The sequence below is a fragment of the Rhopilema esculentum genome, chromosome 19 (assembly GCF_057945365.1).
Source record: "Rhopilema esculentum isolate cy_ngs chromosome 19, ASM5794536v1, whole genome shotgun sequence".
NCBI lineage: Eukaryota > Metazoa > Cnidaria > Scyphozoa > Rhizostomeae > Rhizostomatidae > Rhopilema > Rhopilema esculentum.
The window spans coordinates 241,936-266,655 of NC_142833.1; the positions used below are offsets into that span (position 1 = coordinate 241,936).

The 24,720-nt window shown below is 37.7% G+C and overlaps 1 protein-coding gene across 1 annotated transcript; it reads right to left on the reverse strand.

The window, feature by feature from the left end:
• Nucleotides 1-2,063: 2,063 nt before the first annotated feature.
• LOC135688270 (signal recognition particle receptor subunit beta) lies at nucleotides 2,064-15,280 on the reverse strand. The gene is made up of 8 exons (XM_065205047.2): nucleotides 15,118-15,280; nucleotides 11,019-11,122; nucleotides 10,503-10,580; nucleotides 9,454-9,539; nucleotides 6,653-6,712; nucleotides 5,156-5,232; nucleotides 3,506-3,560; nucleotides 2,064-2,326 (listed from the first exon to the last, which is right to left on the reverse strand). The coding sequence occupies exons 1-8, from the start codon at nucleotides 15,230-15,232 to the stop codon at nucleotides 2,119-2,121; spliced, it is 783 nt and encodes a 260-aa protein (XP_065061119.1). The 5' UTR covers nucleotides 15,233-15,280; the 3' UTR covers nucleotides 2,064-2,118.
• Between the last annotated feature and the right edge of the window lie 9,440 nt (nucleotides 15,281-24,720).

The window sequence follows — 24,720 nt, forward strand, 5'->3', positions numbered from 1 at the left end:
AGACTTTTCTTGACATGGCTGGGTCATTCTCGATCCCTTCAAGTTCTAAACCTACAATTATTATTGTCGGACGGTACCAAGCTGCTAGCCCCAGTTTCACGGTGTAACAGCTGCGACTCAAAAGTTTGAAACTCGGAACAGCCACTTAGATCCATCCTGTTCTATTCACCAAATGACGTGTACAGCTCTACCTATACGGCATCAAGCACTTTATGACAGAACAGTAAACAGTAATTTTCATTAATTATTTTTGCATATATATTTAGATAGATAATTGATGACTTCAATAATATAACGAGATCATAAGAGAAAGTCGCAGGCGAAATTCTAATAATAGCGCAAAACAAAGCTTTTGTTCAAACATCCTCCATGGTTCAACGCAAACAGACCATGATGAGACACGAAGAAACGCTTTAGTATGCTTTAAATTTCTGCTTTTTGTCGAGCTTTTTTTACTTTTACCTGTTGACGTATCAAAACTTTAAGTAAAGATGTATATTTCATGGTGTCTCAACAGGTATACGTGCTAATCATTAGAAACAACAGGGGCGGATCCAGTGGGGTGCGAAGGGGGCTCGAGCACCCCTCAGATTTGAGAACAAACTTTTTGAGGATTAAAGCTTATTCTACCGCAATTTTGTTTATTATTATTTAAACCATTTAAATAATACCGGGAAGTATGCACATCTCCTGAAATTGTTATTTCCGCTTCAATGCCCCGTCTCACAACTGTTCAACATTGTTATTTCAGTCCATGCATTGAAGTGTTATGAAACTCCCCCTGGTTGTCCTGTATAGCATTCTACAGACTCGGAAAGCATTGTCTCCTCTTATATCCAGCCACTTAAGGAACCCGTGGCCTGTAAATTATACGAGTTTCTGCACCCGTGGAAGTGAATCTAGCCAATCACGGTGCCAGGTCGAGGGGTTCTAAACTTTGGCGCGAGAACCCATGGATTTCAAAAATCCAAAACATCAAAGAATACCGACAAACCAGGGGGAGTTTCTTCGCTTCAATCTACAGTCAAATGTATAAGTGGTTTTATGACCAGGGGGAGTTGAGGTTGACCAGGGGGAGTTGAGGTTGACCAGGGGGAGTTGAATTATGATACAGCACGCGACGAATGCTTAGGCGCAAATTTGCAATATGTTTTCGTGGATCTTTTGACGATCTTTACCTGATGCTCGATGCTGGAACGGCAGAACTTGTAAACGCTGTGGTTTATATAACAGAACGGTTTCAAGTTTCAACTCCGTGTTTCACGTCTTATTCATAGACCATGAGGTATGATTTATATTCAGAGGATAAAGCTTGCCCGAGCCCCGAGCCCTTGTTATTCTTTTTTTAATAATTCAAGAACTACATAAAAAACATCTCAAAAACTTGCCCTTACTATTATTGACCAAAAGGGGTTTCCTTTTTATACCTACTTATATTCCTGCGAATACTTTTTTCTCTAAGAATTTCAAATACATAAAAATACTCAAAACGCCAGGCCCATAGCGAAACATTCAGGGCCTTCTTTGTTTGGTTCGGCGTCATATGTCGATGCATGCTGTGTTTGAATCCCTGTGTTCAACTTTTGCACTGCACTTCAAGGGCTTCATTCCACCAGCCACGTTATTTTTTTGGTCAAGCTGATCAAGTTCTAATAAATGGCTGCAAAGAGTCAAAAATTAAATTTTGCTTTGAAAATTTGTGGGCTCGGGCCTTTTGCCACTGCGGGCCATCATATCATATTTGACTACAGTTTCTATACTTTTGTACCCTAAGTGAATATAAGAGGGGCGAGCTGCAAATTGCGTTCAATTGGCATAAAAGCTGAAACCAAAAATTACTATATAAATCAAGGCATCCAGGCTTTTTAGTTTATGGAAGACTTTCATTTCATTATGGCTTATTAGCAGGGGTACAGAGTTTGTGCATAGCAACACCCTGGGTTACCAAGCCTTACGTTTTAGAACCCCTCAGAATAATTTCTAGATCCGCCCCTGAACAATAACGTTGGAAATAACCCAAGCATAAATTGAAAGGTTTCAAATTCTTTACGAAAGCAAGACACTAGACATTATAACTGTTTATTGCATCAACTATAATTTAAAATGATTAAACCAATCCTACATGACAGTTTTCTCAATCCATTCACAGATTATTCCAACCCCTACAGAATCTTCTGTGCCGATGCTACATTCAATGAAATTTATTTTTCCCTGCAATTGCCCAAACTCGAATACCTTCCCCTTTTTTCCAACATCCACGTCTCTTTTCGAATGCATATCATCGGTTCCTTTCAGAGCAGCAGCTCTCGTAAATCGCATTTCATGGCTGCATAATAAAAAGGAGCCAACATCAATTTATTGTTAAGGACATATACGTTTTAGCTATCTTATGTTATCTGTTGCCAAGTAATGTAAAAAACCAGTGGCGTAGCGTCTATGTATGCTACGCTTGCGACAAAAGCGTAAAAAATTCTAGACAAATTCTAAAATTCTTGCGACATTTTTACCGGTAATAAATGCGTTGTAGTTTTAAAGAAGTCAATGTAAAATATATTCCGCAATAAATGGCCTCTCTTTCTGGTCATGGGCGGCATGTGGTGAACTCCAGCGTAAACATGCCCATTGGTTATTTTTCCAAGTAAACAGATGCAGATCCCTTCAAAATTGTGACATTTGAAAAATCTGAAATACCGAAACCTCTCCACATCACTCTTTTTGCCTGTCTACTTTCGTCATCGACGGTAAAAAGAGCATGCGATGCGCCAGTGCAGCTCAAGTGCAGCTCAAGAGCAGCTTTTGAGAGAAGTTAGAATTTTCCGGACAGGAGCTTGCAATTGGCCTGAGCGCAGAGCGCAAGCACACCCAGATATTTGATAATCCTCAACATTTTTCTGCCTATAAGCTGCTTTTTGCGAATATTCTTTGCTGGATACATTGATTCATATCTTTTAATTTTGATTTTTGAATTATGAAAGAGAGGAAAATTTTGGACGTAGTCTATTTGTCATGTTCCGCATTCCGTAATTCAAGTCGCATAGCTTGCCAGTGTAGTCAGAATTTACGGACCAAGGCATGCGGTAAGCCTTGCCAAATACTTGATGATTTGCAGGGACCAACTTTCTGAAAAAATTACACATGAAAGCATCTTCAATTCTAACAACTCTCACAGCTCAGTATTCTCATCCTTGTCAATTATGAGGGTAGAAAATTAGCAGAAACTCGTGCTCCTGTCCGCTTAAAATCATACCAAAGATCGCCATGCTCTTGGTTTTTAGCAAGTTTAGCCCCCCAACAGTATTTTAGGCCCCTCAATCTATAATATGCTCCAAGGTCCTTGGGTTACCGCATGCCTAAGTTTTGCGCTCACGTTACGCCATTGAAAAGAATATACATTACATTACTCTCTAAACGTCATCCCTTCTCAAGGAACTTTGCGTGACTTGTTTTGTGTGGAAAGTTTTTGAATAATCTGAATACGTCAAATTCGAAAGTAAAATAGACTCACATTTCCTTTTCCAGCTGGCTTTTTATCACATTTGCAGACTTTGCGGTAGGTATATCTAAATTGAGACAAAAAATCATACACTTACATTTAAAAAGCATTGGGACAACTTCGAAATTTTAAAGATTTCTTACAAATCTTTTGTCATTAAACAAGTATGACAGCTATTTCCATGAAATTTCCGCAAGACATTGTTGATGTTTTGATGCCTTCTATTTATGCCAAACAATTCACAAAACATTAACCACACAATTTACATAGGCCTTGAGACGTAAGCTTGGGCTTCATAAAAATCAATAACTTAGGCTCTGTTTAAATGGAGAATATAGCCTCGGCTACCCGATGCTATTTTTTGGCGAGGCTTGCTGTTTATATGGAGAAAATTGCCTCGACCACCTGAGGTTATTTTCTAAGCTGAGATATCGGCATCCTATAGAAAAGAATGTGAATGTCAGTTTACATTTATATGAGTGTCGCAAATAGTATCACCCAGGTGAGGTTATTTTTGACTGCTTATATTTTACCTGAGCGAGCCGATATATCGGCTTGGTGAGGCTATTTTTTCTCATATAAACGCAAATAAAAATAGCCTCACTTCACTGATACAAAATTGCAGAGACTGCGCAAGCGCAAATCATTATTCCTGTTAATGATATAGCGTTAATGATATTGGACCACCACCACCAGGTATCACTTCTACCAGGTCGAGACCAGACAGAACGTGATTTTCGAGCAAGCCTTTTCAATGCTCGTTGCCTCATCTTTTCTTTCCAGAAATCTTTCTCCCTCGCAAAGTCAAATTCTGACATTCTAATTAAGTTTCTCAGGTAGAGTTGAGATAACAGAACTAAACTATTCATCTTGTTTAAGACCATAAGTAAAGACGAACAATAAATTAATAGGATTCACAATCGCCTCCTCTCATTTTGAGGAGCCATTTGGCAAGCCGAGGTTATCTTTCTCTCAGATAAACAGAGCCTGAAAATAGCCTCACCATAAACATAGCATCGGGTAGCCGAGGCTCATCAACCATCGCCGATGAGTACAGTGGCTACGCAGTTTTAAAAGTTGCTAGAGTAAATTCAATAATTTGATAAAATGGTAACGTTTTCCTTGATTCAGTTAACTTTACTCGAATGTATTACAAAACGAAGACAATACAAAACGAAGACATTACAAAACGAAGAAATTACAACCATTTTCCTTAATTCCTTGGAAACATAAGATTCAACTCTTGATGAACCAATTATTCTCCTGTTTATTATTTGGCAGAGAGATCATATGGTCATCAAATTGCACGAGGGCCTTCATCAACGAATTTAAGCTCAAAATATCTTCAACACTGATCGATAACTTGATTTGATTAATAGCTATAATCTACTTTTTACGGGTTTTAAAAATTGTTTTTATCAGAGGGCCCGTTGAAAATCAGAGTAAGCTGAACAGCAACCCACAATCAAATATGAAATTTAAGGTAAATGACTATTCTATCTTTCAATAAGAATAAATTTTTTATTTCGAGCTTAAATCAAATTAGATCACCGTAAATTCTGCAGTGATTCTTAGCGACTGGATTAAATATTTGCCACATAGGCTTGAGATTGTCAAAATATTAATGCCATGTCAAAAAGCATCTAAAAGGACAAATTATACCTTGTTTGTTGCAGACAACAAGAACTGAAGGCTTAGAAGACATCAATATTTTGTTGGCAAATACATCATACAAGTACCTGGTTAAACAAAATAGATTTTAAATTAAAACACCTAATGATGATTGTGAAATTTCAAAAACGATTTTAACTCTTTGAAGTGAAAGAAATAGCTATACAACACAGAGCTGCAATCCAATCAATAAAAAATGAAAAGTTCAGTTGATGCTGCTTCAACTTTAAAAAATTTTCTGCTACATTCCGAATCAAACAACTTAATCCTTTTCGGCTTTTCAGCGCAGTAATGAAGATTCCAAACGATAAACGAAATATATTTTTCAGCCAACAAATTTCAAAAATTATAAACACAAAGCATGTTGAAATGCAATCAGTCCAAAGTAGGCTAAAATGTCCCACTTCGCCCTAAACTTCCCCCATCCTTAAGGCAAAGTAAAAATTCCTTAATTTCACCCTCGTCATCGCATCCATTCCCTCCAACATAAAATTAGAGCTCTTGGGCAAGTATCGCGGAAGCGGGGGCTGATGGAGCTTCACTCCACCTCCAAATATTTCCAAAATGTTCTTAAAACCATACAAAAAATTGCCTTGCTCTTGGTTCTTGAGCATCTTCCCCTCCCCCTCCCCCCCCCCCCTTTAAACTTTTTAGCTCCCACATCGGTGATGTAATCTGCGGACCTTGGTCTTGAACACAATGTTGTTAATCACTGACCAATCTCACTCTCTCCGATCTCATTGCATTTTGAATACTTTCGCCATAGACAGGGAGACAGGTCAACGAGAGAAAAATCAATATTAAGAATTATACAAAGAAAGTTAAAGAGGTTATAGAAGAGGATGGGGATTTCACATGTTGGAGTATTTTGAAGGAAACTTTTTTGTTGTAGGAGAGTGGAAATAGAAATTTCAAGTGAGAAAACTGCTCAATGATAGCGATCGACCCCTGTAAGATCTAAATTCGACACAAATAGTTGCTCTTAGCAAATTAAAGTTTTATAGGCTCAAGCTGTAGCAGAAAACAAATGTTTACCGCAAACGGTGGTATCGAGGACATGGAGCATTTTTTTCCAATCTGCCCTTCCCATGCAGTAAAACGCAGACATCTTCTTGTTGGGGTTTCTGCTTTACTGCGATCATTCGGATTTACCAGTTTTCCAGATAACGCTCTAATGCAGATTTTATCGCCCAGTCATAAAAACTTTCCCAACGAGCTGAACGAAAGTTTACTGTTGCTTACCAAAAATTCATCTATAAATCTGGTTGATTTGATAACAAAATCACAAACTTAATCACAATGTAATTTATTAAGGCCACTTTACCGTGACCAATTCAACAAAATTTTTTTTTGTTGCAGGTTATAGCGACAAATTTAAATTATGAAAACAAATGCACCAATCTGCATAATAAAACAAGTTAGGAGAAAGAAGATTTGGCTGACAAGTGCCTTGTGTTTCTTCATTGAATGCAAAAACAAAATACTCACTCGGCAATGTCTCTTATTTGTTTCGGGAAAGCAGCACTATCAACCATGAAAATGATCCCCCTAAAATTAAAGCATAACGTTACAATCTTTAGCAAAGTATAAAGTAGTTGTGAAAGTCTCTATAATGCAGCAGACTCCTTCATAAAATTGGACAATGAGTGTCAACAAAAGAACTGTAGCCCGATAGAAAAATTCTGTCTGTTTGTATTTGAAATGCACGTGCTACTTAACTGGCACTCCATCATCAGCGAAACAGCGGTCGTAATCATCTTCCTTCACCATCACCATTGTGCTGTATCAACAAAATTTGGACTTGCGACGAAGCATTAAAAAGGAACGATTGTTGCAAATTTTGGTTATCAAGTTGCATAGTGGTGGAACTGCGTATTCTAGCTACATAGTTAAAACAGCATTCGGTCTGTGAGCTGGTAGACAGCAGCAACTGCAGAGCAAACAGTGTAGCATTTGCCTATGTAAGCTAGCATTCCAATGTTAGACTTGCCGCTTTGGACATTTCACAATGTTGGACATGTTAGATATGTTGAAAGCGATTGGTGTTGATTCAAAGTTTGCAAGCATTACCAAGTAAATGCCTGGAAATATACACTTGGATGATAAAATCACTAATAACTAAACAAAATTATTAAAGGTAGGGATTAGAGTTTGTGAAAAATTTATTTTTTCAATAACACCTTGCAACATTTTTCTGGAATTTTCAATACGTTGGGTCACCCGTATAATTTTCAAATTTAAAAAAGGGGTTCCAAGGCCAACTGTACTGTGTGTGACGCACAAGTTAGTTAACCCTAAAGCCAATGGCGAAAGAAGTATTAGTGGTGACGCTGTTGCTTAATACCACAGATAGGGTTAGAAACAAGATTATTCTTCCTGGCAACAAAACTACAAAGTGAACATTTCCTGCCTTGACAAAATTTCCTGGAACTGATATTTTAGGTTGCTTATTTTTAGTGTTATCAACAATTTATTGGTTTGGCTCATATCAAAATCTTGATTCGAACAGCAATCCTTTTGTTTATAGAGCAATCCTTTTGTATAAGGTGATCAATTAGAACTTTATTGGACACAGCACTCATCGTCTTCCAATCAGTGTATGCCTACCCGCAGCAGCACAGCCAATTTTCCTGGCTTTCTCGTTTTTCTACATGCTTCTGTCTACACTTTTTGCTCAGAGCTTCACCTTGCAAAACCTCTTGCTGATGAGAATCTCTTATCAAGTGACGGGCTTATTGATCTTATATTTTGGAAGGACCAGGACATAATTTGATCATCTCTTTCTGTTTTGTATGTAAGAAAAAAGATGCCAGCAGGAAGAGCACTGCCACAACTACTTGAAATTTCATTCCCTGGTAAATATTCTTTTCAGACAAGAATAGGCTATTCATTGATCTAGAACATTTATACATCTACCAAGTAATGATTCTTCGTCAACTTTTGTGAAAATTTATCTTGGTAGTAGTAAGACTTTCATTACTTGACCTACCTAACTCTTATTTCAGAAACTTTCGGATCATCCACATCAAGTTTAAGGACACATCAGACTCGTAAAATTGTTTTCAAGCGCTTCTTCTTACTCGATTTGTATTAGAAATATAACATGGCGTCTGTAAACGATGGCTGCATTCTCTTTATGAAAACTGCTTGTCTGTGTATAATTTTTGCCTTTTTCATATTCCAATGGATATCCTCCTGCTCTAGGAAAAACTAGCTCTGGAAAAGTCCTGCCCATTGCCACACTCTATGTGACCGCACTTTCCTTGTTCTTTGTGGTCTCCCTTTTCTTGTTCGTTGTGGTCGCACTTTTCTTGTTCGTTGTGGTCTCCCTTTTCTTGTTCTTTGTGGTCGCACTTTTCTTGTTCGTTGTGGTCTCCCTTTTCTTCTTCTTTGTGGTCGCACTTTTCTTGTTCGTTGTGGTCTCCCTTTTCTTCTTCTTTGTGGTCGCACTTTTCTTGTTCTTTGTGGTCTCCCTTTTCTTGTTCTTTGTGGTCGCACTTTTCTTGTTCGTTGTGGTCTCCCTTTTCTTCTTCTTTGTGGTCGCACTTTTCTTGTTCGTTGTGGTCGCACTTTTCTTGTTCGTTATGGTCGCACTTTTCTTGTTCGTTGTGGTCGCACTTTTCTTGTTCGTTGTGGTCACACTTTTCTTGTTCTTTGGGGTCTCCCTTTTCTTGTTCGTTGTGGTCGCACTTTACTTCTGAAGAGCTGGCATGGTCATATTTTCGGGTTTGGGTTGAAAGGAAAATGTACATGGCATTTTGAAACATCCTTTGTTCATTTGCCTTGTGAATGTTCTTCGCAGGATTCGGAATATCGGATTTGCATCGCGATACGACAAACAAACAGCAACAGGGTTTTTTGCTAAAATAACATCTCGTTGCGCAATGATGGAACGTTATGTAGAAAACACCTGTCCCAAATAGATATTTCCGCCAAGTGGCCCAATGTACTGACAACCTAGGTTCTTGAAAATGCCTTTGAAAAAAGCAAACATTTTATTAACACATTGGCTAAAAACTTTTTCGTCTGACACTCCTCAGAACATAAAACGTCAGAATAACGGTCCGAAAGAACACGATTTAAAATTGTGGATCGAAATAGGCCAATCAGGAGTTTTAAGTGTTTTAAAATGTTTGCTTTATTAAAGCCATTTTCAAGTTATGTACCGCCAAAAAACTGTTCAAACCTACGTTCTGCACCTTTAACAAACGTCACATCAAAATAAAAATAGGGAACCATCAAGGAACCATCAAGGCACTAAATAGACTTCAACATATCTAGATTATCACCTTGCCATGTCTTCATATTTCTTGATGTATTTGGTCCTTATTCTTTCATGTCCGGGCAAGTCCACGATGACTGCATGAGTAGCTTTCTGTCAAAAAAATGGAATAGCACACCACTAGCACCTTTGAGACACATTGAAGACACACAAAATACGCCGTTACAAAAGCTTGGTACAATAGATAACTGGATGCAGTCTGGGCGCCGCTACCAAAAGTCTGGATGCAGCTAAGTCAAATTTCAATATTACAATATAATAAATGTAGAAATTAGATTAAGGCACAAATTTACTCAAACAAATTAAAACCAAAAAAAGCATTCATCAATGAGTATTTTTGCTACAGAAACTCTTTGCCTATTACTTAAAAAGTAGAAAGCAATTTTTTTCCATGGCTTTTTAAGAATATAACTAAATTATACATATACTGTGATCCTGGTACAAAAAGTGATCAATGACAACCTGTGACAGCAACATGGCAATCCTGGCAATATTTAGAAATTCCTATGTGGCTTGTTTGACATACATACTTGGACTTCCAACATGGTGAAATAAATTATGACAATTTTGAAAAAATTAAGCAATCATTACCCGATGCAGCAAATAAGTAAATTCGGGCAAGTTTAATTTTCAACACATTTGGACAATTAAAATAGAAAACTAAACTAAATTTTTACTAGCAATAAGCAACCTTGAGATTGTAACAAAAACAAGTGGTGTAGTTACATATGATAGTTCGTCTCTTTGAAATTACATAAATCCCATAAATTAAGGCAGGTAAGCAATAATTTGCTAATCGGGTCTACACTGTGGTCACTGGTTTGACCAGGGTTAACCCCGCATTCAAATTTATGCTGCGTATTTCAGTTCCTGGAGATAAAAAATTGCACATAAATACATACCATGCACTCAGATAAATAAAGGGGTTTAAAAAGAGTGAACGTATTACTGCTGTAAGGTATACCAGGACATTGGGCTTTTGCAACGGGTGCTACCAGAAAAGTAGTAACGCTACATATTTAAGTATAATGCGTTCATCAACTTTGAATCACTAACCTTTGACTGCTTTATCTCATATTTTCCCTGATTCTCGCGTATAGATGTATGAGTTAATACCATTCTCTTTTGCGTGAGCTGTTATTGTCAGAAAATAAATCAATCAATATTTTCATAACATAAAAAAATATCAATTTCAAGGTTTGGCCATAAAAGATTAATACTGAGACACTTGTGCAATCTATGCTAATGTATCAACCAACATGTTTCAGCAATAGACCCGCAACAGCATTTCAATTTTCTTCTACATTGATAGCGTTGAAACACTCGGAAATCTTTACGGTTTGTGATCTATGAGACTAATCAGGCCATCACAATACGTTTCTTTGCTTGACAACTTTTCTTTCTTCTCAGCTAGACGTTTCTCCACTTCTCCCCTTTTCTCTTCTATTTCGATGCTCGAATTCATTTGGCTAATGTACCCAGGGTAAAGAGACAGTAACGTCAAGTTGATAGATAGAAGTGGGAGAAATGATTAATCAAATTTGTTTTTAAAAAAGTGGAATGTTATCTTACCAAGCTATACAGGAGTGTCTTTCCCGAGTCACAGAGTCCAAGCAGAAGAATGCCTTGCCTCCGGCCTTTTCGTGAATTTATTGCAAACAACACAAGAATGACAACTACAAAAAAACCACACAAAAATTGAGAAAAAGCAGTGTTCAGGGACAACACTATAATTCATGCCAAGAGGGTGTCAAAAAGGTTTCAGGGAGACATATTTGGCTTCATCTGCATGGTACGGTATTAAATCCATATATTTTTTATGTGGCTCCACTGTTTTGAATTGGGAGTTTCTTAATTAATATGGGCATTAATCTATGGAAAATATTTCCTCCATAAAAGATGGATTCAAAACCGTCAAATGTTTTATAAAATTACATCGCAAGATCCAAAAAATTCCAAATAAGAAGGAAAAAATCAAAATATAATAAAATGAACGTTTTATTAAAAGAATTCGCTTAGATTCGTCCAAAAACAAAGCAATCCTACCTAGAGCGTTTACCTTTTTCCAAGCTTCTTTATAATAAACTTTAATATGTTCTTCTAATCTAAGTTGATGGCCCAGTGTTATTCCCAATAGTTTAACATCCTCACTTCCATGCCCCATTTATTCGAATTTTAGATTCCTCTTAATTAGATGAGTTGGCTTTAAAAGTTCTCTGATAATAATAATAATAATAATAATGGAAACATTTCATTTTCAATTCAACTTGCGAATGGAGATGCTTGTAAGTTTGGAGATGAGATAGCGTTTCTGTTGATGTTCAATGGACAAAGAGTCACACGTATGTCAATGAATGAGCTGCAGGAGTTGCCAAAAATGCCAAACTGATGAACTGATGGAAAAATTGACAAACGAGACTGACTTAAACTGACAGTTAAAGTCAGATACGAGGGTAGCATATTTCTCTGACTTTCTGACAGCATTGCAGTTGAGATTTGTTTCAGAGCCTATGGTTAGCTCTAAAACGTACAGACAGTTTTCCATAGTTTTGAGAAGTAAGTCGGGGCGTAGTTGATCTCCAGTTATGATAGAAGGGGAAAGAAAGCCTGGTAAATCTGTGAAGAGAGAAGACCCGTTTATTGCTTGGAAGGAAGTGGCTAGAAAGTTTATGCAGATTTATGACACCAAGTATAGCGGCCTTGGTCAAGGTACACTTTGCACCCAGCAACAGCATGTAGAAGTGCTTCTGGAAGAAGACAGAATTCACAGTCATTTTCATATAGACATTTTCATACCAGCTTGCAGGCCCTAGTCTTGTCTGCATTGACAATTTATGTAAGTTTCTGGTTTGGTCTTACAACTCCAGAGACTATATTTGAGTGCACGAGAGTGAAGTGATGAGAGCCTACTCAGCTGGGCATAAGTTGACTTCAACTGGTGTGTGCCACAGTGTGTAAATGTTGGCAGTATCATTGAATGATAAATTGTAAAAGCTGTGGCTTGATGAAGATACGATCATATTTTTGCTAAAAGCCGTAGCCTACCAGACGCTTTTTTGTAACAAGCATGGAAATTTGAATTCAGATTTAGGGAGCTATCTACGCAAACACCAAGATACTTGTATTCAGTTGTGTTATTGGTGGCAGTTTGGTGTGACAGTTTGATTTCAATTAGCTCAGTTAGCTTGGCAATCCTTTGGAAGGTGCTGAAAAGAAGGGATTCTGTTTTACCTTTCTTTAAATTCAAAACCAGTTTGTTGCTCTTTAGCCAGTCTGTTAAACATTCCATGTCCTTAGACAGTTTGGCATTGATAGACTGGATGCCATTGTCTGCGAAATACAAGACTGTGTTGTCAGCAGATTTCAAGATGCTTGAATGCTCGATTACGTTCACTTCACAGTGTCATTGAACAATATCAAGAACAATAAAGGAGCCAGAATTGACCCCTGTGATACTTCTGTCAGTAATGCATGCCCCTGACATAAAAAACTGTTACAGGCAACTTTTCCTTCCTGGAAGAAAATGTAATCCTTAAACCACTCTAGTTCCTTCCCTTGAACTCCATAAAGAGGTAGATTATCTAGCATCATTGTGTGACTTACTGTGTCAAAAGCTTTTATCACCATTGAGCATCAAAACATTTTCACAAAACCATTTATTAAGAATAGCTGCTTCAGATTCTATTTCGTCAGTTAGTTCAGTCATAACAGTACTTGACAGCCTAAATGTATTGTGATCTGCATAGTTGCATAAGTGTTACAAGGCATACACCTTTATAAAGCATTCAGATGACATTTTTACTGGAAGCTTTTTAGAAATATACCTCCACTAAGTGGACACAAACAACAGCATGTATTTTTCAAATAAAATTTATTCGATTATGAGATGTAAAAGACATTTTTTTAATCTTTGCCGGTTTCAATTAGGGTTCTCTAATGGTTTGGCGCATTCATTATTGTTCTCTTGAGGTAGGCTCCATTGAAGAAAACATGCAATTTTTATAAGGAAACAAGTATTTGAAAATAATAACACTGACAGCAAAACACCAGCGGTTTTTCTTTCTTCCTTGAGCAAATTAACATTTACAATATCCAAGTTATCATTTTTGAAAACTTTTTTCTAGTAGGTTTACAAGTTTTTGAGATAGTAAGAAAAAGCCTTTGAGAGATTAGGCAAAAGTTATCATTCTGCCAGACGGTCAATAGAAAGCACATTATACCTTCTATTAAAATTTTAAATTATTATATGTATATGAAAACATTAAAAAATACTATGTATTATGCAATTAAGAGTCTTATCATGAATTTCATGATATTCAAGTATTATCAACCTGCATAAAGGTAAAGGTGATAAGATGGAATGAGGAAACTTCTTAATCTTCCTGATCAAACCATGAAAATTTGTGAACATGCGCTTGAGTAATAATACAATCCTAAATTAAGATTGACGAAATGCAGTACAGCTTCAAGCAAAGCCTAGGGGCACTACCAACACTATCTTTATCCTGGGCCAATAATTTGAAAAATATCTTGGCAAACAAAACAAATCTTACTTCGCTTTTATGGATCTGGAATAATCTTCTAACCGAATACCAAGCAAAATGCTGTGGTGGGCAATGCGGTAGCTGATTGGCTTGTGAGAACTATACACAGGCAATGTATGATTCGCCAAGCTCTATTGTAAGAGTAAAGGGCAAGTATATATAGTAAATCAAAGGTCAGTATTGAGCCTCCTGGTTTTCATTTTGTTATGGAGGCACTCCCCCCCCCCCTAAATTAAGAGTTGGCTGTCCCTGGGAATTGCTTTAAGCTGACAACTTGGTTATTAATGCAGACTGGTTGGATGAACTTAAAGTTGTGTTGTTAAACTGGAAGTAAGAACTTGAAGCTAAAGGACTGAGGGTGAATATAGGCAGGACTAAGGGTGAATATGGGCAGGACTAAGGGTGAATATGGGCAGGACTAAGGGTGAATATGGGCAGGACCAAGGTTTGCCATAGCTCCTATGGTTCAAATGTCAGAACAAAAACCAGAAAATGGCCATGAGGTGCATGCAACAAATGAGTTTGTGAAAACTTCACCTACTGTAGCAGTTGTGACCATTGAGTGAATAAATGCTGCTCTGGGGTCAAAGGAAAACTTAAGGAGAATGATATCTTTAAATTCAAGAGCTGTCTCCATAGATCTAAGCTTGTTCAGCCAATCGAGAAAGTAGCTGTTGGTGATAACGAGGTGGAAGTGGTGCAACCTTTTGTTATCTTAGTGACATGATAGGTGATAATGGTAGTTTTGCCTTCATGTCGTCAGAAAATCCATATTGGGAGTCATTGCATAATGAAAACTTCCACGTAGACTAAAATTCTTGCTCTTAATCCAAATCAGGGCTTAAAAATTTTGTATAAATGTATGTTGAATTGGTCTATATCTCGTACTGATAATGCTCTGGTCTATTGGTCTGAAAATGCTATGGTCTGATGGACTGACCTGCGATCCAACTCACACATCCCAGATCCGCTGGATGTCGTTAGACAGAGACACTTATGTTTATGGTCATGTATCAAGAAAAGATGATGTGACATATGATATGAAAATAACTCTGTTTTCGCGAGCCATATCCTCAGTGACGTATTTTTATTAGCTAAAAACCGAGCATTTCAAATAAAAAACTTACAGCTTGAGAGAAGTACAACAGCAACTGACAAAAGAAATGGGTTATTTACAGGATCACTGACAAAATTGTGAAATTCGGTAACCATCTTTTCCGCATGTCCTAGTATGCCCGCCATCTTATCAATGAATCACCTCTCACTCAATGTTTTGAGCTCAGTGCCTCGAATCGGCTGCTGTGTCTCAATTACATGCTACCACTGATAGTCCACAAAGTCCAGAGTCCAGAGTCAAGAGGCGCAACGCACAAGGAAAGCATTACAAGCCGAGGAGGGACTTTTAGAAAGGGAAATAGCTGCGAAAAACCAACAAATTGCCTAATCTCAATTTTTTCTTCGGATTTCTACATTTCAGTGGCTAAAGATTGATTTTCCGAGATGGGCCATCGCGAATTATTTTTAGATTGCATGTGATTCGTGACGTCATATATCAAATAATAATTCAACAAGAAAGCTAATATATCTTGTAATAAAAGTTTTATAACAAAAATAATGGCATATTCGGATAGCTCTAAAAAGGAGCTTTCATTTGATGCATAGCAAATTCTATTTCGCTGATATCAGCAAATTGACCGATGACGTCATCAAACCAAAATAGGCCTTTTACCACCACTGTTTCGCAGAATTCTCATTCTTGTACTGTTAGTTGTCCTTTCTTAAGATATTCTATCACTCTCTGATAGAGAAACACGTCCATTGAGTAGGTATACCAAAATTGCTTTACATAGCTCATTAATTAACGTTCTATGATGACGTCTTATATATAAATTTCTAAAAATGATATAGATAAGATTTTTTTATTTTTGAAAATTACGCTATCTTGTGCTATATATATTGCATTTAGCACCAAGTTATAGAATAGTCTTGCTGCCAACGCAGGCAGAGGAAGGCGTTATCAAGGAAGCCCTTGCTTGCCGATGGATGCTTTGCTGATATGTGAGCTTCAAGAATTGCGACCCAACCACAGACACTTTCAATTCTATTCTAAACCTTAGAAGAAGTTTGAACAAGCTGTTTGAGGACATTTTCAGCTCTTGTGAAGGACAAAGTCAAAGATGACCATTACATATCTGCAAGATGTCTCCCCATTGTTATCATTAGTGTCAGCGGTTAGGGAAGGTGACCTGGAATGATATTTGCAGGGAGAGCGGGACATGCTCACTTTTTTGCTTTCGATCATAGAAATTATGCTCGGTATTTATCATTCCAGCATGTTTATTCCAGGATGCAGCTTGTCCAAAACTGGCACGCAGGGCCGCATTTACATCTGTTGGGGCCCTGGGCCCAGATTTGATTGGGGCCCTTTAAAATATTCCAAAAAATTGTGTCACGTCCATAGTACTTGGCTAAACATAATCAAAACCAACAAGGCTAATATTCACTAAATAGTTTGATAGATAAAAACTATAAGATGCGAATAAATTTGTATCCATTTTGCATTTCAGTACATTCCCAATAAAACTGCCCTTGCTGCTTGGTTCATTGGGGTTCAAAACTCCCATGATATCAAAATCTGTGCCATTAAACAACAACGCACTACTGTGACATTGTGGATCTTAGTTCACTCCTTTTCTTTACCCTGTTCAGCATGGTGAACAATTTTTCACCGGAGGAACATCCGTATGGCAATGTCAAACTGAGCACAGTCATTGCATTGGGGAAAGCTCCAGCCAGGGCTACCGAAGTTTTAAAAGCCCTGGGCTAAAAACAAAATATGAGACCCCCTGCGAGCGAAGCGAGCTGAACATTCTCGCGACCACGCCCTTTATTATATTCTTAAAATGGAATTCATTACTTTACAAGGCCCCCTAGCTCAATTCAAACACAAGATTGAAATCAAGAGCACTTCAAAGGCTTTTCAACATTTTGCTCGGGGCCTCTGGGCCCGGGCCCATGAGTAAATGCGTCGCTGCTGGGACGCAGCTTGTGAACGTGCGTTTCTAATCGCCAGAGAAAGAAAAATATAAAGACTCTAGAAAAAATTACTTACATTTCAAAAATTCTTGATCAGGTGCAAGATAATAAATCTGTATCATATTCTGTATCAATTGCAAGATATTAAATTATTGAAGTTTCCTCGATACTGTTAGTTTAATTCTTCAAAATATTTTCTAAAAGTTTTCGCCTAAAAATAACAAGCTCCTTCTCTTCGCTCAGGCGACAAGCCTACCTTAATTGGCATTGCCCGCCAGGAGCGTCGGTAAAAATGAGGGCGCTTTCCCCCCATACTTCGTCCTTCACCCTGTAGTATAATCGTAATACTTTTGTAACGTATTAAGAGATTTGTACCATTTAAACTTTCAAAGTATGGCAAACGTCTTTAACAAAGTTTTAAACTGATTCTTCTCCCGTTATTATGATATCCACATTCGTAACTTGCAAATCAGCAGACCAAATAAAGTGACATTTTGTCATAACTTCAATTTGATTATCCTAACACCAACATTTTGCTGCACACTGGGTATACAGTTTTCTAAAACAATCTTATTTTCCTGCTTTGCAATGGTCGAGGCCTTTTGTCCCGAACTCTAAACTGAAGACATCTGCAACTGGTTTATCGAAAACCATTTGACAACCTGGAATCGGTATACCTATCTTAAAATAGTACAAGGGGTATTTGTCAGTTGGGGACTGCATCCTATCTTTTTTTAGTGTATCAAACTACGTATTTCCGCTGCTGCCGATTGACGACGGCACGAGCTGCCAATGGTAGCTTACCCGTTAACCAAAAGCGAGTAGGGCCCATCTGCTGAGCTTTGCAAGAGACAAAGAAGCTGGCTATTGCTAACACCTCGTTCAAAAAGAATTTCGGGATGAGGGCCACCTGGTGTGGGCAGGTGGGACCAAAAAGGATAAACAACCAGATTGACTATATATAGGTGCCGACAAAGTACAAGAACATCATAATGAACAGCCAAAGTCGCAATAGCACAAATGTGGCGACAGATCACATACTGGTTATCTGCAGCCTGGGAAAGGAACCGATGAAGGGTAGGAAGAGAAAGTGGTATCCGCGGGGGATGAGGCCTGACCTGAAGGCCCTCGATGATCCTATTGTGGCCGAGTGGCTCAAGAAAAGCTTTATGGGGAAATTGCAGGGAAGGGATCTGACTAACATCTGGAAGGCAATGAAAAAAAGCATGCTATGCTTGCCTAAGAGAAAGCCTTTCCAAGCCCTGCTGTGCGGAAATGTCCCCCAACCTCGTTTTGTTTCTTTTGTTTATTTTTTGAAGTGTCGTTTGTTTTTATCTGGGCTTTTTGTTTTGTTGTGGAAGGTGGAAGTAGGTGTCAACACCTAGTAAGAAAAAGGAATGAACTCTCGTTCGAAATCGACTCTCGAAGAACCATCGCTCCTTTCGAAGAAACTCTAAGAACAATCGCTCTTTTCGAAGAAACTCTAAGAAATCGCTCTTGAAACCGAAGAAACTCTCGAGGAACTCTCAAGATAAAGGTTTCCCGTACAAGGACACAAAACCAGGTGAAATCTTTCCCTTTATTCATGGAATCTTGATATTCAAAGAAATTCGGAATAAAGATTCTCTTACATTCTTGGACGCTTACATTAATTATTCGTTGCTTATTTTGTTTGTTAGTTTAGTTAGATTATAAGATTCTCGTTGTTTTTGAATATATATACAGTCCTCTTCAGTTATTAGATAAATATATCTCTCGTATTTTCTTTGAGCCCTTGTGGGCGTATCTAACACGTAGAATTAAGTCTTGAAATTGAAGAACTGGCTTTGAAGAAAAAGGAGCCACACAGAAGGATGAAAGAACATGATATCAATGAGGAGAAGAGGTCTGAAATGAGAACAAGCGGAAACGAAATGAACAGAAGATTCAGAGATCTGACCAGAGGAAGAGCGAACGGTGAATTGACCAAAAAATAAAGTCCTTGAAGAAAAAGATATGTGTTTTAAAATGCAATCAAAATGCAAAAGAGGAAGGAAAAATCATGCGATGCTATAAAACTGAGCACAGGAGAGGAGACAGGCGATCAGAAGGTCATGGAGAAGCAGCTGCGAAGGCACTTCCAAGATTTTTTCTACAAAGTTGGAAGCGGTCATCATGAAGCTAATGAACCGGAAAGCAAGTGGCCCAGATTACATACCCGCCGAAAAACTCAAAACACTGCGCCACAAAATTGCCGGCTATATGGCGAAAATCTTAAACGAGCATTTCAAAAAGGGCACAAGTTTTGAGATCAGAGAGGGCCTCCTGGTGCTGATACGAAAGCCAGGGAAGACAAACACCGCAGGGAACTTCCGGTCCGTGCTCCAGCTGGACACAACCCGGAAGGTTTTCGCGAATATCGTGCTCGCCCGGATCAAGGACAAAATAGAAGGCTACCTATCACCGAGCCAAACAGCTTATAGGAAAAATCACTCATAAGCTCCATTTGCAGTAAATAAGAGTAAATAAGCTCCATTTGCCAACACCTCGATGAAAAATGAAATCATGCATGAAATTGTGGACGAGGACGAGGAAAGAATGATTGCGAAACATCTGACCAACACAAGACTGGCGGTGAAACCTGCCAAGGCAGAGAGCGCGCAGTGGTTCGACACAAATATCGGAACACTGCAAGGAGACACGCTATCATCTACTCTCTCTACCGTGTATGTATCTCGAAACCGCACTGAGGGAACTGCGAACCTCAATCCCCGGCTACAACGGAGTTCTTGAGATGGATTACGGCGGCGACACAAACTTCATATCAAAATTGCGGGCACCATCAATGCAATCAAAACCAACGCTCCCTCTGTACTTGGAGAGTACGGCCTGAAAGTGAATGAGACATAAAATGAACATCATGTGATAGATGAAAACAAGGAGACAGACATGAAGATAATTGGGCCATTCGTAAATAATGAATGAATGAAACTACGCATATTTGCAAAGTTCCATGCCTTAATCATGTTTTTATACTGATTCAGTCAGGGATGGCACTATGGGGTGTCATGGGGGGCATATGCCCCCCCCAAAAGTTCCAAACGACACCCCGTCCGCAGCCCAATAAAAGAAAAGAAAAAGAACTGTCGGCACTTTGAAACTGTCGAATGAGAGTTTACTTCTTTTATAAGAACAATAAAATTGAAGTTCAAGGCCGACAGTTCCAAGGAATTTTCTGGAATGTATTTTAAGCTAAACTAAAGGACGCGGTCGCAAAATTTTTCTGCTCGTTTCGCTCGCACGAAAGTCTCTTCTGGTGTCTTGACGCAGGGCTTGTGATAACTATTAAATGCGTAGCCATTTTCACTTTCAACAAGATAATTCCTGTTTTAAAGAAACTGTGAAGAGGAGTTCATGAAATATGTCGGCAACCATTTCTAAAGTCGTCGGCACTTGAATTTTTTAAAACTGTCGGGACATTGTTGTTTGGGTTCTAGCACCACCCTTGTACTGATTTATGGGAAAAACCCTTCAAATTCTTTGAATCAAGTACCCGTCTAAAAATAGCCAAATGGGGCATTTGCCAGTTATGTCCTGTATCCTATCTTTTTCAGCGTATCAAACTATGTACCTTCACCAAGTTTCATGCTTTTATCTTATTTCGCACCATTTTTTGCCAACATCCCTTACTATAGTTCCAATGACTTTCAAAGGGATGTGTCAAATCATAACGTCACAGCGTCGATCTGAACGCGCCGCGTCGATCGAACACTTTGAGGGTTCGTTTTTGAGGCTTTCGGGCATTAAGTCCATGGCAGAAAAAGAAACGGAAATCAGCATCCTAACAAGCGAAAAAAGTTCTACAAAATATGTCAAAATCGTTTTTCGCTTCAACGTAGAACTATCAACTAGAAATAAAAGATTAAGCAATTCTGCACAGTTTGGGTTTTATTTTGTAAAATCTGATCCTGGTTTTTTTTTGTGAAGTCTGATCTTAAATTTTTCAGAAATGAGATGTCTTAAACAAAAGGTCGCTGTATTGGAAAACTTTCAACCTGCGCTGGTTAAAACGAGTTGTACTAGAATTTATAATTGCATCTAGATTTTCTCTTTCTTAGTAGGACTCAAACTTTGTAGTTTTCTTGATAGCCAATTCTTTATTTCTCAAATCCTAAAAAATTTCCTTTCCATCAGTTTCTTTTCTTCAACAGCTGATTTCCTACTTTTTCTAATGTTGCTGAGAAATTTGTCGTTACCAAATAGATCTTGTGAGCCAAAATTAGGCAATAGAAAAAACGAAACCCCGTCAATTTTTGCCTTCAACTAGTTATCCTAAGCCAAGCTGTTTTTCATTGTACACAACCTTACTCAACCTTCTACATAATTCTCATTTTGTGGAAACCACCTGCCAAAACTAAGATGCCTTTCTACAATAGCAAGACTCTTCCAAATACAGTTGAATCCCGCTATCTCGAACTCGGTTATCTCGAAAAATCTCTATCTCGAACAGTTTCCCATTTCTCCTCGTTTTCCTATAGGGCTTGGCCTAAAAATAAAACTCATTATCTCGAGCTTTCGCTATTTCGAACGAATTTGTTTACCCTTGAAAGAGAAAACCCGGTTACCTCGAACTAAAAAGGACCAAAATTTCCAGCTATTAATTATCATAGCCTTGATAATTTATTTTTTCAAATTGAAACGAACTTAGGTCGTCCGACAATGATTAACTTGCAAGAAACTTGCACTCCTTTGCCATCTCAAAAGTTTACATGGTTACCATTCTCCACAGCCACACAGGAATTAAATTCATCTGCGATTGTCTTTGCAAATCTGCCTGTCTTTTCTTTTGGTCAATGACCTACAATAGTTTCGTTTTTCTGTACACATACTGCGTATTTGTCGGCTATGTTGTTAAAATCCATCACGACTTTCAATTCCTCTCCGATCTTTGGCTGCCAAATAGAATGATAAATGTGGTACCCTTGGATAAAAAAAATTCACTTCGAACTCAGTTGTGTTTCTAATGAATATTTCTTCTGCTACTGCTACTTTGACACGACCAATAGAAACATAACCATTGTCGTTTGACATTTTGACAGGAGGAAGCACTCCAAAACATAAAGCAAATTTCATTAATAGACTATTTTAGTTCAGTTTGATGTTTAACAAAGATTTCGAGATAAATGAGTGCTTTTCTTTGGTTCATATTCTACTTTTAAACGACAAACCCCTTTTCTGATCGAAAAGTTCTCGAGTCCGGATATCTTGAAGTCCCGCTATGTCGAACAATTTTCATTTCCCGTGCGAGTTCGAGATAGTGGGACTCGACTGTAATATGAAAATTTTGGCGTTGCTCATTTACGTCTGCAAATGTTGAAAAATTCAAGCTTGAAAACTTTGGAAAATATAAACGTGCAAAACTATTAAGTGTTAAGTCAAGCAACCGATTAACTTAGATTTGGGGCTACTTTATGACTTAACCCTTCATATATCTACTGTAACACCATTACAGCTTGGGTCTCACATCTTGTCAACATAGATATTTTCTTAATAATATCAATAATTTACCAATATCGCGTACTTGTGACTTGCGCATATGACGACGTCATCGACACTTTGACACATGATAGTTTTTAACTCGTTGTTTTCAGAGTAAAGGTTTTAAGCATTTTTTGATCAGTTTCATATTCTTTCGATTGATGTTGTTTGTTTTCAGATTCGACGATATTCATTCTTTTTCTGACCGTTACTATTTACGCCATCGATCACGTGACATTCGGGGAGAAATTTTTTGGATACCCTTCAAAATTTTAAGGTGTTAACCCAAGGAAATGTTTACGAGTGAAAATCTCCGGTTACCCTCTCCGCCAGTTTGTTAGGAAAAATTCCCTGTCTATCATATTGCGTAAAATATTCGATGTCTACTTTATATTTTCAAGGATAGCATAAGAGAGATTACTTACTGCAAAAGCAACATGGGCACTGGTTTTTAAGGAAATAAGTTTTAACAATCTTTTGGTGGTACAAATTTTGAAAATGGCTTTGAAAAAAACAAACATTTAGTAAACTAAAGCTTTTCGTCTGACACTCTTCAAAGTTTAAAACGTCAGAATATAGATCAAAAAATCTACGCTAGGAAATATATATACCCAGTTGTGGATCGAAATAGGCCAATCAGAAACACGAGCACATGACTGTTGAGGTTGACCAATCAGTACCGGTTGCCTTTTGAGAAATAAATTTTTATCAAATTTTTGAACTGCGAAGTATTTTGTGCTGACTTTATTCATTCTGGGAGTGAGTTCCAGAAGTTAGGCTTGTGAAAACTAAACGATTTGATACCTTTGCTCGTAGTTCTAGCTTTTGGAATGTAACGGAGGTTTTTGACTCGAAGGTTGTGACCTGCTACTTTAGGTGCAATATGGTTAAATAGGATTTTTTAAGATTATTCGTGTAGTGTTTTATAAACTTGAAGTGCCAAAATTCTACCTGACTAGCTATGTATGGTATCTTTTATTCGAGTTAGCAAGTAAATTAATAGTCTGAGTAGGCTTGTCGTAATGTCCTCTCGTTAATATTATCTAGTTTGTCCTGACTTCCCTTACCAAATAACATTCATATCATTGGACAATAATAGAATAAGGCAGCATGAATGAATTCATAATTTTTTTTTCTTATAAATCCTATAACGCCCATATATCCTGCTAATCTTGTGAGAGAATTTAACTGTTTAGCAGTTTTTCTATAGATCTGATTGACATGAGCATTAAATCTAAATTATCATCGATCTGGACACCAAGCAAAGTATCATTTTTCTCTATTCTAAATGCAAATCTTTGTCCATTTTTATTTCACCTATGCATTTATCTGTGGTGTTGATGGTAACAGTTTAAATTTAAAGGGATTTGCAATCATTTCATTTGACTTAAACCAACCATAGTTGATATCAACTATATCAACTATGCTTAAACCAAGCAAAGCAAATATTAGTGTTGTCCGCTTTAAGTTGCAATAGTTCATCAGTATTTGTTGCAATGACAGATATTGTGTAGTCATCAAAAACATGAAATAATGACCATTCACTGAGGCTTTTAAAAAGTATCGGTTAGAAAAATATTTAAGAAAAGTGGTCCAACTATTGATCCATTTGGTACTCCTTGTCAAAGTTACCCTAGGAGCTATAATGCACTTTAACTGTTTGCAATTCTTTTCGCCTCATAGGTATTTAGCTTTGCTAAATAAGGTTTTTTGGTAAACAATCAAAGGCTTTTGATTAATCCATAAGAACGGCACAAATATCTTTATTTCCTCCCAACCCGATTTTCCAGTCTCCAGTACTGAAAAGAGCGTGCTCGGAAACTGTTTTCTATATATGCGCGTCAGTATTATAAACCTTTACGTAAATAAACCTTTCTATTCACAGAACTTATTTCTGATACTGTTAAAGGCTCTTGTGCGACCAGCATGCTTTGCAACAAAATTTTCAAAACCGGCCTTATATCATACTGCATGAAATTAACAAATATAGTCCATTCTCCCAACGTAAAAAACAGCTACCGCAAAGCATGCCGGTTGAGCAAGAGCTTTTAATGTTTAGATCAGCAAAATTCAATTTTGGTTTCCACAAACCTTATTTTTTGGACCCAATTGTGTTAAAATCGACTGACTGAGTGAACATGATGGGAAAGTGGCACCATCGATAAAAGAAAACGATG

Excerpts from the sequence above, each read along its gene's own strand:
- LOC135688270 (XM_065205047.2), bottom strand. The coding sequence starts at position 15,232 with ATGGCGGGCATACTAGGACATGCGGAAAAGATGGTTACCGAATTTCAC. Across the intron at positions 11,123-15,117 it reads TGTTGTACTTCTCTCAAGCT|TTGTCATTCTTGTGTTGTTT; the intron begins GTAAGTTTTTTA and ends GTTTTTTTGTAG. Across the intron at positions 9,540-10,502 it reads ATGAGATAAAGCAGTCAAAG|AAAGCTACTCATGCAGTCAT; the intron begins GTTAGTGATTCA and ends TTTTTTTGACAG.